Consider the following 13,827-nt stretch of genomic DNA (forward strand, 5'->3'; position numbering starts at 1 on the left):
TAAAAGTTCAAACATTAGTTGTCGTGTTGCAATGCACGTCTATGGTTAGAACATCCTAAACTAGGTGCTTCTAAAGATAATCCAAGGATGAGAAGTTTCCCGGAAGTTTGATGGATGTCAGTGTGCTTGATGTGCCTTAGCTTCTCATTATTCGTTGTTAAGTATATGGTAAATTTAATTGTAATGATCTCTTACAATGTCTCAAAATAGTTATATTTCACTAAGCATGTAAACTGATTCTTGATCTTCTATAGGTCTTGCAGTTTCGAGATAACAATGTTTTAAAAAAACTGAATTTCCAAAAGACAACGTTCGTGGGCAATGTTTGAATTAGTCACTACTACATAAAAGTAAGTCAACGAAACTCAAAAGAATAATTGATAATCAAAAGCTTCCTCCATAATCTTCTTGACCAAAAAAAAAAACAGAGCACATCACATCCTTAACTCTCTTTATAATCCAACACCAGAACCTCTCTTCTTCTTCACTCCAATAAACCCTAAACCAGTTTCTTCTTCTTCTTCTTCTTAAATCACTCTCTAACGATGTCTTCTTGTTCAAGAACGAGAACAAAAGCTCCAAGATCAGCCAGAAGCCATAGAAAAGGCCATTTCTCTTCTTCATCACCAGCTACAATTGTGGCTGATAACGACGATATCTTGACTCATATTCTCTCTTTTCTTCCAATCAAAACTCTTTTAAGATCTAAACGCGTATCTAAACGCTGGCTTTCTCTCATTACAAATCCTGATTTCTCCAACCGTGTCATCAAGTCAAACCACCCCTTACCCATCTCTGGCTTTTTCTTACACTCAACAACAGCCATCAAATATAGTTTTGTCTCTCTTGATGATGATGATGATGACGCAATCAACCAACGGACTTCGTTATCATTACCGCTTTGGTTTACAGACCACGCAACAGACATGATCATAATGCAATCAACCAATGGTCTTCTCCTCTGCAAATGCGCTTGTGCTTCTTCTAACCAATTCAACACAAACTACTATGTTTACAATCCGACAACGAAACAGTACACTCTTCTCCCTCACGTGACCACAGGTTACACCACACTCTCTCTAGCCTTTGACCCTTCTGAATCTCCTCACTATAAAGTCTTTTGCCTCAGAACAAGTAGCATGATCTCTTACTCCTTCCACATAGAGGTTTATTCCTCCAATGAAGGACATTGGAAGAGACTTGTTTCGGTTCCTTCTTCTTCTTCTCCTTCACCCTTTGTAGAGTATAAAGACACAGTCTTTTGGAACGGAGCGGTTCACTGCTACGGTCCACGCACAAGTGATTGCATCTCTTTTGATATCAATAAAGAAGAAATCAAGATTCTTCCACTCCCTAATCTTGACCATGATGAAGACGATGAGCCGCTATCTGATCCCAATACATTGAGGTATATGGATGAATCCGGGGGTAATCTTTACTTCATTGAGGTAAATGATCAGAGTTCTTCAGATTTACCGATTTACGAAATGGATAGAAACAGCTCAAGCTGGTCCCTGAAGTATAACGTTGACTTGGAGCCTCTTTTAGCCGCTTTCCCCGAGATGATCAGAACCGAATACTATACCGATAGGCGGATACACGTTCTCTGTCATCGGTTTTGTAAAAGAAGAGACAGATGCAGAATCATACATTGTGCTTCACATTCCAAACAAGGCTGTAAAATACAACTTCATAAACAAGACTTTCAAGAAACTTTGCCCGTTGGTCAATAATGCTACTGAGGATGCGTTTTACAGATTCCAAAGAACTTTCCAGTTCATTGAGTCTCTTGCTAACGTCTAAGAGTAGTCAAAACGCTTTCTCTGTAAATTGCATCCTTATGTAAAAGCTCTTATTTGAGATGAAATCTTTACTTCTGTCAGAAACTACTTGAGGAGGACACATTCTTCTAAGATTTCCTAATCTCTTCTAGTTTCCTCAAGACTTGCTTAATGTTTGGTCTAAGAGAAGGAGAAGGAGAGCAACAAGACATTGCAAGCTGAAAATACTTGAGGATACATTCTTCACTTAGATTATCATCACTTCTTAAAATCTCAGGACGGTATAAATCAGACAACCTATGATCAAGAACAGCATGCCTCATGAAATCAGGAAGATAGAACTCATCATCACCCGTTGGATTCTCGTTTATAGGTTCTTTACCAGAGACTAGCTCAAGCATGATCACACCGAGACTATACACATCACTCTCTTTGCTCACTTCCTTCATCTTTATCAACTCAGGAGCTTTGTATCCCTCAGCTGCAGAAACATCAAGAATCTCTTGTCCTGCAGAGAGGTTCAAAAGCAAATGCAAACCGAAATCAGAGATTCGAGGTTCGAAACTTGGACTCAGTAGAACGTTCTTGGTTTTCAGATTGCCGTGGACGATTGGTTTCTGCATTCCTGTGTGGAGATGATCAAGAGCTTTAGTTATTCCAATGCTGATGCTTATAATATTGATCCATTTTTTAGATTCATCATCTCCACCTGCCAAAACAAAGACTTGCTGAGATTGATGTTCTTGAGTATATAATTTAAGTTTCTTACTGAAGTGGAAAATGACAGAAAATACAACAAGAATAGTATCGACAAAAGACAAAGACTATCATCATCATACCTAAATATTGAAAAAGCTTGGAAATAATATAATACTTAAAAACATAATAATGAAACAATGAATTAAATGATCCAGCTAATGTGTGTTCGTTCCAGCTGTGTGTGTGTGTGGTTCTCTTTTGAATAGTATAACACTTCTTTCATATCTTAAACCTATTTACGTGATCATAAACATGGAAAATGGTAAAATTGTTCCTAGAGTTTTTTAACCATTTTTCCCGTGAATATAGAATCTCATAGATTCTGTTTCTTTCCCCGGACAACTCATAAAACAAGATTCCATTGGGTGCGTTACAGTAAAAAAAAAAAAGAAAGGTTAAAATTCTTTGCTTTCTGTCGTAAAAAAAAGAAAAAAGAAAAAAGTTCATTCCTTTTTTTATTCTTGAGAAAAAGAAAGAAACAGAGAGACTTACTTCTGATGAACTCTGAAAGATTCCAAGAAGCAAAGAAAGGATGAACCATAAGCTTCTCTCCTCTGTTACCACCATAGAAACCTAACAAAGGAACCAAATTCTCATGCCGAACAGAACCAAGCGTCTCGATGACACCTTTAAACTCTTTAGAATCCGATCTCACTGTACACACCGGTCTGAGAAACCTAAGAACTCTAATCTTTCCGCTTCGTTGAAGAGAAGCTTTGTAAAGAGTACCGTAGCTTGATTTACCGATGACTTCTCCAGGAGCATCGAGTATATCGCAGATCGTTAGATCTTCTCCGCCTTGAAACGTTACTAGCTCCTCTGTTTCAGAGTTGGAGTATCCTTGTTTGTCGTTATGATCGAGTGACTCGACGTCGTATTGATCTGATTTAGTAGATGATGAATTTTTTCTTCTAAAGAAGACTATGATGAAGAAGATTACTACTATCAAGAATGCTGATAATGATACTCCTAGTAACAATGTTAGTAGTTGAGTTTTTCTCATCTCATGTAACCTTTTTTTTCTTTCTTGAAAAATTTGGAATCTTGATGTGAGATTTGCAGGGAAAGAAAAGAAAAAGAAGAAGGTTTCTGAGAGAAGAAGAAATGGGAAACTGTGGAACTTTATTGTTCACAGAGAGATAGATTGATGTTGATGTGAGATGAATGAGAAGTTCAGACAGAGAGGACAGAGATCTAAGAATATCTTTAATTTATTTTATTTCCTTCCTCTGTAACAATGTTGACTTTATGATTTTCTTCCATCTTTGGCTTCTACGTATATGGAAATATCATATTTTTTTCCCTTATATATTTACTTCTCTCTCGAGTTCTCAACCAATTATAACCTAATTATTTTCACATTTTACACGTCATCTTATACTTATTTGTTTTTGTAGATTCATGTAAAACATGAACGTTTGAGTATTTTGTTGGATACTTGGACCAATTCATGAAAACTCACAAAATATGTTAAGAAAGAGTGATTTGCACTTAAATGATCATAAGCGTTATTTTAATTCAAGTAAAAATTATTTGGAAAAATGATGTCTCGAGTAGCACGTTAATTAGTTTCTTTCAAGGTAAAAATATTATGGGCGACCGTAGTAATTAATTGTAATGATCTCAAGAGCGTTGAAAGTGGTGATGACAATTTAATGTTGGGTTTGACTAGTGATGGTGGTTGAAGTGCGTGGGGTACATACATACACACATCTTAAATTCTTTGATTGGAAGTTTATATCCGGCAAGTTTTTAGGGTCCAGACTCTGAACTGGTGGATTGAACTAGAGATGTCAATTGGTCTCTAAAACTATGGGCTGTCCGGTCCAAATTAATTTGGACTGGTTTTGGTTATTACCAAATTTAAAACGGTCAAATGGGCCTAAAACCAATTTAGCCCATTTATATATGGTCTAAACTAGTTTGGACGTAGGCTGTCCAATAATCCTAAAAAATTAGGGTTTTTAATATTTGGGGGATTTTTTTTTTTTTTTTTTCGCCGCTTCTCTCTTTCTTCGTGTATTTATGAGTATTATAAGTGTATTATAAGTGTATTATGAGTGTATTATGAATTTATAAATCTTTAGCTTTATAATTATGAGTTTATAAACCTTTAGCTTTATAATTATGAGTTTATGAAATTATGAATTTTGCTTCGATCTGCAACCAATGGACAGACCAATTGGTCATGGTCCTATTTGGTTTGGACATATTTGGGTGTGAGTGTATTTGGGTCTTGGCACATAAATGACCATAAATTGTATGTGTCCAAATGGACATGCCCATTTGGTTATGGACAGACCAATTTACAACCCTAGATGGAACAAGAAATTGGAAGTAATTGAGAGGAAATCAGGAAACTAAAAGATCCTGATTACTTTCTATATAGAGTAGTATAATTACTTTCTGCTACAAAAATTCCTATATAGAGTAGTATAATTACTTTCTGCTACAAATTTTCCAAACCAATCAGAATTTTTGTTAGTTTGATAATTCAAAAAGTAATTCGTGTTTGTTACACAAGATAATGAAATTTAACATTTTTGGATTAGGTTTAATGGGAAGTCATAACCTTTTTAATACAGTATGAATTTTGTTTTCAAATAATTAATTTACTATTAATGTTTGCGTAAAACTCAGGATACCCTGTAGTTTGTGATTGACTATGATTGTGTGTTTGGGCAAAAGATCTGAAAGTAAAAATTGTGTTGAGATTTGACAGTCGACATCACGACTAAATCTTTTGTTAGCTGTAAGCTTGTCTCTTAAATTCCTTAATTAGACACTTGACACCAATCATGTTCACTTCATCTAACGGCTCCGAGACACCCATTTTTGGGGTTCCACTATCACACGTCATCATCGTCATGGTCCTACAAGAGACACACGTCATCATTACAAAACTGTTCACCACCAATATAATTGTGAAAGCATAATAATTGTTCATAACTATAAAAAATCTCATATTAGGAGTTGCGCGATTCATAAATCCTAATCCTAAACGAGGTCGGGAATTGGCTGGTTTGTTATAATTTTTGCTAATAACTATTTCATAGATAACAATAAAAAGTACTTACTATAGAACTACTTTACTTGAATTAATATACAGAGCAAATTATAATAAGGGAAAAGTTAAATCCATTAATCACATACTTAACGAACCTTACATTGTGTGACTTGAGAAGAGGAAACATGGATATTTCGTGGAAGAAATGGTGCGCATGGGTTGCGCAGCCTATGTGATCAGAGTTGTAAACCGTCTGAATGAAAAAAAAAAAAAAAAACATGGATATTTCTTCACCATTACATATTGAATAAGACATTTGAAGTAGGACCAATAAAAAACCGATAAACAAATTACTCCTATATTATACTACTCCATATTATTATATTAATTGCATGGGCCAAAATAAATATAATGAAACTGAAACGTTGGTCGGCGGTTTCATTTTTATGGTCCCAATGTGATATGTAAGTAGTTCATACTCCTAAGAAAAGAATCAACCAAAAAAAAAAAAAGTAATTCGTACTGTACAATAATAAGGTCGATATATATGTGGAAGGCAGTAGATCGGTATGTTATGTAATATCACTGAAAAAGAAAGGAAGAGAACTTCAAATATAAACTTATTTTAGTTCTTGTAAGACATCTCTCGTACCCTTGGCTCAATAGATGGAACTTTATATTCTTCACTTTATTTCAGGTATGAAAAATATTTACCAAAATCGTGTTTCACTGACTAGCCATGACTAGGTGTGAACATCGAGGGTTATCGCCTCTACAAGTATCTGGTGAATATGATCTTTAACATGTTGTGGGGTTAGTAGAGTGACACGTTAGTGTAGTTTTCCTTCATGTACTTTTTGGCTCGTTTCAACAACCTCAAGTTAAAAAAAAAAAAAAGTCACAAATTTATATGTTTAGGACAATATCAATTTTAACACTGATGTTATAACCAATAAGTCAGGTTGGCCGAGTGGTCTAAGGCGCCAGACTCAAGTTCTGGTCTTCGAGAGAGGGCGTGGGTTCAAATCCCACATCTGACATTTATTTTGTTTTTATTTTTTACTCAATTTCTTTTTAATAAAAAAATCCCCAAATCAAAACCCTAAACATCAAAATCGACGATGTGTTAGTTTAGTGATCATGTTTTTCTAATCCATTAGTTGAAATCATGATCCTTTCAGATCAAAGTTACTTGGATTCGTGCAATTGAATCGTACTTAACCCAACGACGAACTTCTGAGTTCTGCATTCTCCAACAATGGCTACCAATACTGACAAAGTTAATCTCTCGCGCACGTTCAAGTATTTACTAGGTTCGTCTTCATTGTGTGTTTCTTATTCTATCTTTTGGAAATTTAGCTTCTAATTACCTGTTTCTTCTTCTGGTGTTGAATTTGTTGGAATTAGCTACACAGTTTATATCCAGAAGCATCCCGTTCGTATTCAATTCATGGATCGTGAGGCATCTCACCGAAAAAGACTATGCGGTAAACGAATCGTTGACTTACTAGTCTAATGTATATTTATGTTCTTAGATTTGGCCAATGTATGTGTTTTTAAGCTTAAGGAAAGGATTGTTTTGGCAAGTTTGTCACAAGTGGATGAATCTAAGATGTGATTGTAATTGTATGGACTCTTAGGTGTGCGTGGAAACAATTGTGAAGTCATGTATTATAAGTTTTAGCTATGCTTGGTTTTACTGGACGACTTTAATGGTTTTGATTTTAAGCTCGATCTATCTTTTTTCTCATTTGGAATGCAGCTTTACGCGGTCCAGTTCCACCTTTTTGTTACTTGCGTGTTGTTTCTCAGCCGGGAGGGATTCCGACGCGCTTGTTTGCGGGCTGACATTAACAGGTATGCATAAAATCAGTTTGCGCTCATCTCCTTCTTCACATAATCGGTTCATGACTTTGTTTTTTAGTCAGTGATATTCCTTAATTTTTGTGTTGTAGTGATGGTCTTGGATCAGTGGAAAATGTGACTAGGCTATTGAAAGTAGCATGGGTGACATTTCCACTAGGAATAGCTATTACTATTGCAGCATGCGTTTTTGTGTTATGGTGGCAGAATCTTAGTTGTTCCGACACATATGCACAAGCTATCTTGATTCACGGTACATTATTGTGATTTTCTTGTGCCTTATTCATACTTCTGTTCCTTACAGCCTTGGGATTTGAAAGTTTGTGTTTTGCAGTCATTTTCTTGTGTCTTCTCCATTGATTCCTCTCGTCCTTTCCTAATACTAGTTTTCAATTTTTCATAGTAGTCCAAATTTACATTCTGATGAATATATAACAGTATGATTAACCTACTTAACGTGGCAGGATTTGCTTGTGTACTGGAGCTACTGGCTGAGCCTTTGTATATCCTCTCTCAGACATTGCTGAGACTAAGGTTGCGTCTCGTTGTTGAGACTGTCGCTACAGTTGCACGCTGTGTAACTCTGTGCTCTCTCATAGTCATGCAGACCAACATGGTACAGCTCTTCTACCATTCCATTTTATTTTGAGCAAAAGAAAGCATATATGATATTGAAAATCTAACTATCTTCAATTTTTTGCAGGAAAAAGTGATCATCTTCGCACTGTCACAAGTTGCATATGGAGGTTCCTTATTTCTTGGGTACTGGGCGTATTTTCTCATTTGTGGTGTTTACAGAAGTTCAGATCTCTTTCCTTTCAGGTATGCGTTCTCTATCCTTTGTTCTCCTTGCCTGCATTCTTAACTCTTGATATGGTCTAATCAACTCATTCATTCCCAATTTTTGTGATTTCACAGACCTGGGAACTTCATGGATTTCGATAGGCAGCTCTCGAAAATGAGTATGCTATTTACTTTTCAGTCTTTCCGAAAGTTGATCCTTCAAGAAGGTGAAAAGTTGGTCCTTGTGTGGTTAGATACACCTTATAATCAGGCTGTATATGGGATCGTCGACAAACTAGGCAAGTCTCTTTTATGAAAAAATGCAAATTATCTATGGCTACAAAGGTTGCCTGGAAATATTTCTAACACAATTTCTAAAACTCCAGGAAGTTTAGTTGTACGCATGGTGTTTCTTCCTTTTGAAGAAAGTTCATATGCTACATTTGCCAGGTTCGCATCAGGTTCATTTCTCTCCTGAATTTAGTGTAGTTAAGTATGTAATAAATCTTGGCTTTGATGTTTGATGATTTTGGTTCAGATATATATCTCCCAAGATTCTTCTGTTCATTACCAAATATGGTTTTTATTTTAGTGTCTCTCTCTCCACAGGTGATCATCAGGAAAGGAAAAAGAAACTCGGAATTTGCTTGACCGAGGCCTTGAAGTTTGTGATATTGATAGGTATATTTCTATCTATTCCAGAGCCTCCCAATCGTGTGTAAATAAGATTTGAATCTGATATCTGGTAATTTTTTTGAATATGTGAACATTCTGGGAATTTCTAGGTCTTATATTTATGGCATTTGGCCCGAGTTATTCGTACTCTCTCATCAGATTGTTGTATGGTGAAAAATGGAGCGATGGAGAAGCTTCCTTGGCCCTACAGTTTTATTGTCTCTACATCATCGTCCTGGCCATGAACGGTTTGTGATCCTATCTAGTTCAACTAGTGCTTAGGGACTTGTTAAGCTTCTTCTTTTGGTGGATACTAGTTGCATATTTCAATCTGTTACTTTTATTTTGTCAGGAACCTCCGAGGCATTTTTACATGCAGTTGGAACAGAGAATGAACTTCAGCGCTCAAACGACATGTTGCTTGTATTTTCATTGATTTACGTCGCATTAAATATTCTGCTGATAAGATCTGCCGGAGCAATTGGTCTAATCATGGCGAATTCTTTGAGTATCCTTCACCTACATATATGTAGATACTTCAATTATTGTTTTATCTCTTTTTGTCTTCTTGACTTCTTAAAAAAATACAGATATGATTTTTAGGATCATCTATTCAGGGAAATTCATCCAACGTTACTTCCAGGTATGCTTGATTAAATTATGGAATCTTGTAATTACTCCATTTTTTCAAACAAAAACTGTATTTAACCTTCGATCGTCAAAAAAAAAAAAACTGTATTTAACCTTCAAACTCGTCGTCTGCAGGGAGCTTCTTCATTCTCGTTCCGAAAATGCTTCCCTTTAGGTTGGCAAATTCTTATCCTTTCGAGCATAATTACTCTCATATCAGAGAAAACTATCCTCAATCGTATGAATTTCTGGGGAACATTTCCTCTCCATTTTGCTATCGGTTTCATCTGCTTCTGTGTTTCCGCCATTGTCATGTAAGTCCTCTCCTATGACATATACTGACTTATATCGGTTCTATATGCAAAATGTAGAATCTGAAATCTTGTGTGTTTCTCTCTGGTAGATACCGGCGTGAGAGGGTGTTCATCAAAAGAATCATACATTTCAGGGATTACAATCACGACGACTGAAGAAACCAAGAAATCGGTATATGTCCTGGTTAAAGTACGGTTGAGAATTAGGGTTTATGCTTACAAACAAATTTAACGCTGAGAAAAAGAGAGAAAAAGAGAGAAACTTCTGTATTACCGAATCCAGCTTCAATGGAAAAAATCTTCAATTTTTGTAGGAGTTATTTTACCTGCCACTCTTCATCGTTTTTGTTTCTGATAATGGTTAAAATCAACTCTTTTTATTTCACTTCTTCATTCAATGTACAAATGACAAGTACCTCACTATCTAAAAGGAGTGTATTCAATCTAATATTCCAACTGTTTTTAGTTTTTATGAGATTTTAAATGATTTGTTAATTTAGGGAAATTAATATAATTTAGTTTTTATGAGATTTTAAATGATTTGTTAATTTAGGGAAATTAATATAATTTAGTTTTTATGAGATTTTAAATGATTTGATAATTTAGGGAAATTAATATAATTTATTGTAAAGTTTTTTAAAATCCCTACATAAAACCATGAGATTTGGATTTATGTATTTTTAACCAAAGAAATCCTCTTAAATCTTCCAAAATATCAAAAAATTATTAAAATCCAAATCTACAAACTGTTTTAAATTACTGAATTTTATGAGACTTTTTAAAATTCATGATTGAATAGCATAGAATTTATAAATTTTACACAAATCACTCAAAATGTCAACTTGAATATACCCGTTTCATTCTAAAGTTTTTTAACGATCCAACATCATCAATTCAATCTTCACCCACCCACACACATGTTAACAGTCATTTATTTTTTAAATAATTAAAATTCTTTCCCCAGAGTTGATTTGGCGGTTGTACTAGTAAGAAATTTTTATAGTAATTTTTATTTTACTAAAGTACACTTCATATTTTTTTATTTACAAATTTATTTTTATTCTTATTCAAAAATTTGTCTATATATATGCACATACATGCACTACATCAATACATCATTCACTACTCCTCCTATAGAGAAAAGAAAAACACAAATCACAAGTAATTCACACTCACTATATAAGTTTTCATTCATTAATGATAAATAAATACGTAAAAAAAAAGAAGAGCATCCTCATACACAAACTCCAATTCCTTTTTCTATCTCACATGTGCGCCTACTCCCACATAATTAATTAAACATCTATCATCATCAATCTTCACCCACCCACAACCCGAAAACTCAAATCAAACAATAGCGTATAATTTCTCCACTAAAATTCCTTCACTCTCAGTAATTTTCACGATCTTGTCATGACAAACATTTTCTTTTCAAAAGAGTGGATAAAAACAACAAATTCCATTTTGCTAAAAATTCCTAAAATATATTCATTATGATTTACGTATTTAGTATCTAATATCACTATTTTCTATTGTGAAATTTCTCCAAATGGTTTTCTAACATCATAACATCACATTACGTATAATTAAGTATCTTCCAACTAATTTCACCGATAGTTTTTTTGTATTTATGTAATAACTTACATATATTTTCTATAAAAAAAAATATATATAAATTAACAAGCAAATAAGCAAAACATATGTAAAATATAAGCAAAACATGTGCGAAATATAAACAAAACATAAGTAAAATATGTTCACACATGTGTTTTTATAAAAAGGTTCACCGTATAGATGACCATTACGGATATGATTGCGGACATGAAGACGAAGATCTACCACGCCACCAACATTGTGAATAACTAATCTCGAAACAATAATGTTGATAATGTTGATAATGTTATTTCTTGCTCGTCTAATATCTCTAGTTTTCAATGTTTTTGTCACGTCTATTGTTTTGTATTAAACTTGTCTATTTGGCTTGTCAGTATAATATTAAAGTATCAAATGTTTGTGTCAAATGGTTAAAGAGAGACGACAAATGCGCGCGTACACACACATGATTAATTAACCATCCAACATCATCAATCTTCACCCACCCATACACTACAAAAAAATGGTCATATTGAGACGAACGTTTGTGACAAAAATTTTACGTCACAAATTTGTGACATTTTAAATACGTTATTGAGACTAACTAATTTTGTCATTAATTCGTAGTTATTTTGTCACAATTTTGTGACGTTTAACGTCAGTACCGAATTATGTCACAATTAATGTCGAAAATGTGACGATATTATTGGTTGTAACAAATGTGATGATTTGGTGACTAATATATAGTCGTAAAATAGTTACGATTTTATAACAGATATATGAGTCACAATTTGTGCCATTAGAGTGACGAAACTGTAGTCACAAATTGGTACTAATGACTAGCATAATGTTTTGTATTAAATAGTTACATAATTTCGTAACACTTTTGTCATAATAGTGATTGATTTTAACAATTATTGATTTTGACTTAATTTGTAATGAAATAGTTGCAATAATATTAATATGTTAAAATAGGATAATCATCTAATTTATATGACAACAGTGTTGTCTGTCATGTGTGACATAATTGAGACGTAATGATAGTCAATAAATATGACGATTTGAGACAATTCTTTTAGTCAGTAATTATAACGTTTTTGTTACTCTTATTTTTTGTCACTTATTGTTACAATATAGTTACTAGATATATTCGTCACAATATTGTGACGCATCTGTTACGCAAAAAAATTTGTGACGACTTTATTGCAACCATTTAAAATTTGTGACAAATTCGTCACAAATTTTTTATTCTTACGAATTTGTTATTATTGAGACGAAATATTTGGTATCAATAAGACCATTTTTTTGTAGTGATACAAATGTTAACATTCATTTATTTTTTACACAATGGTCATTTTTCTTTTATAAGAAATTGTTTCCCCAAAATTGATTTGGCAGTTGTACCTGTAAGAAACTTTTTATAGTAGTTTTTATATTTTACTAACGTACCTTTGAGATATTTTTTTATTTACAAAATTATATTTATTTGTATTTTTTTTTAAATTGTCTATATATACGTATCTCCATGCACTACATCACTAAATCACTCACTACCCCTCTTATAGAAAACAGAAAAAAAAACAAATCACAAGTAATTCACATTCCCTCTCTAAGTTTTCATTCTTTAATTTTTTAACCATCATATATCATCAATCTTCACCCTCACACACACATGTTAATTGTCATTTAGTTTTTACACATGATCATTTATTTTTTATAATAATTTTTTCTCCCAAAATTGATTTGGCAGTTGTACCGGTAAGAAACTTTTTATAGTAATTTTTATATTCTACTAATGTACGCTTGAGATATTTTTTTATTTATAAATCTATTTTTTTAAAAAAATTGTTTATATATACACACATACATGCACTACATCATTCACTATCCATCCTATAGAGAAAAGAAAAACACAAATCACATGTAATTCACACTCTCTCTTAATGTTTTCATTCTTTAGTTTTTTATTTTTTTTGTTTTAATGAATTTTTTCTTTTTTTTTGTTCAAATCCAGATATGCAGGTTTTCATTGAAAGTACCTAGCCCAACTTATTGGAATGAAAGTACCTAAAACCCAACAACATCAAAGTTTATACAAAAAAAGAAAATGTTAGAAACTGCAAATATCCAATTCTCATTATGGAATATATACAATTCCATTAATGATTTCCTAATTTTGACTCTCATTATGGAATATATACAATTCCAATAATGGTTTTTCCTTTTTTATACATTCATATACTTGCTATTTTGACAAAAAGGCAAAACCACTGTTTTCCTTTTTTTGTGTGAAGTTTTGCATGTATAAAAAGAGAAAGGCTGATTCCGGATTGAGGTAATCTCTTGTGGCCTCTCTTTCGTTTTTTTTTCTTTTAGCACAAACGTTTTTAAAGTTCACAAAAGCAAGAAACAAATCATCAAG

At 33.4% G+C, this 13,827-nt stretch overlaps 3 protein-coding genes and 1 non-coding gene across 8 annotated transcripts; 3 read left to right on the forward strand and 1 right to left on the reverse strand.

Annotated features, from left to right (window-relative positions):
* Positions 1 to 263: 263 nt before the first annotated feature.
* LOC104768972 (putative kinase-like protein TMKL1) lies at positions 264 to 3,854 on the reverse strand. 2 transcript variants are annotated; one of them, XR_015593181.1, is made up of 3 exons: positions 3,033 to 3,841; positions 1,477 to 2,490; positions 264 to 1,389 (listed from the first exon to the last, which is right to left on the reverse strand). XR_015593181.1 is itself a non-coding variant. In XM_010493078.3 (2 exons), the coding sequence occupies exons 1-2, from the start codon at positions 3,541 to 3,543 to the stop codon at positions 1,910 to 1,912; spliced, it is 1,092 nt and encodes a 363-aa protein (XP_010491380.1). In that variant the 5' UTR covers positions 3,544 to 3,854; the 3' UTR covers positions 264 to 1,909. The 2 variants fall into 2 exon arrangements, 1 of the variants encoding a protein (XP_010491380.1); XM_010493078.3 differs by having other exon boundaries at positions 264 to 2,490; positions 3,033 to 3,854.
* On the forward strand, positions 546 to 1,886 carry LOC104768973 (F-box protein At5g07610). Its single transcript, XM_010493079.3, is given in 2 exon segments — positions 546 to 1,594; positions 1,596 to 1,886. Coding segments are annotated over 2 exon segments (1,257 nt in total). The 3' UTR covers positions 1,804 to 1,886.
* Positions 3,855 to 6,503: 2,649 nt separating the features above from the next.
* On the forward strand, positions 6,504 to 6,587 carry TRNAL-CAA (transfer RNA leucine (anticodon CAA)). Its single transcript has one exon. It is a non-coding gene; the product is annotated as a tRNA-Leu (tRNA).
* Positions 6,533 to 10,197, forward strand: LOC104768974 (uncharacterized). 4 transcript variants are annotated; one of them, XM_010493081.3, is made up of 14 exons: positions 6,533 to 6,860; positions 6,955 to 7,034; positions 7,310 to 7,404; positions 7,503 to 7,663; positions 7,875 to 8,026; positions 8,114 to 8,232; positions 8,329 to 8,492; positions 8,580 to 8,654; positions 8,803 to 8,874; positions 8,979 to 9,116; positions 9,221 to 9,376; positions 9,459 to 9,511; positions 9,634 to 9,812; positions 9,902 to 10,132. In XM_010493081.3, exons 1-14 carry the CDS (start codon positions 6,806 to 6,808, stop codon positions 9,966 to 9,968), a joined length of 1,566 nt encoding a protein of 521 aa, XP_010491383.2. In that variant the 5' UTR covers positions 6,533 to 6,805; the 3' UTR covers positions 9,969 to 10,132. The 4 variants fall into 4 exon arrangements, 2 of the variants coding, with proteins under 2 accessions (XP_010491383.2, XP_087362183.1); XR_015593655.1 differs by having other exon boundaries at positions 6,553 to 6,860; positions 8,580 to 8,643; positions 9,902 to 10,197; XR_015593654.1 differs by having other exon boundaries at positions 6,619 to 6,860; positions 8,329 to 8,496; positions 8,584 to 8,643.
* The last annotated feature ends 3,630 nt before the right edge of the window (positions 10,198 to 13,827 follow it).

Source organism: Camelina sativa, chromosome 20 (genome assembly GCF_030686135.1).
Source record: "Camelina sativa cultivar CO46 ecotype springtype chromosome 20, ASM3068613v1".
In the NCBI taxonomy this organism is placed as follows: Eukaryota; Viridiplantae; Streptophyta; class Magnoliopsida; order Brassicales; family Brassicaceae; genus Camelina; species Camelina sativa.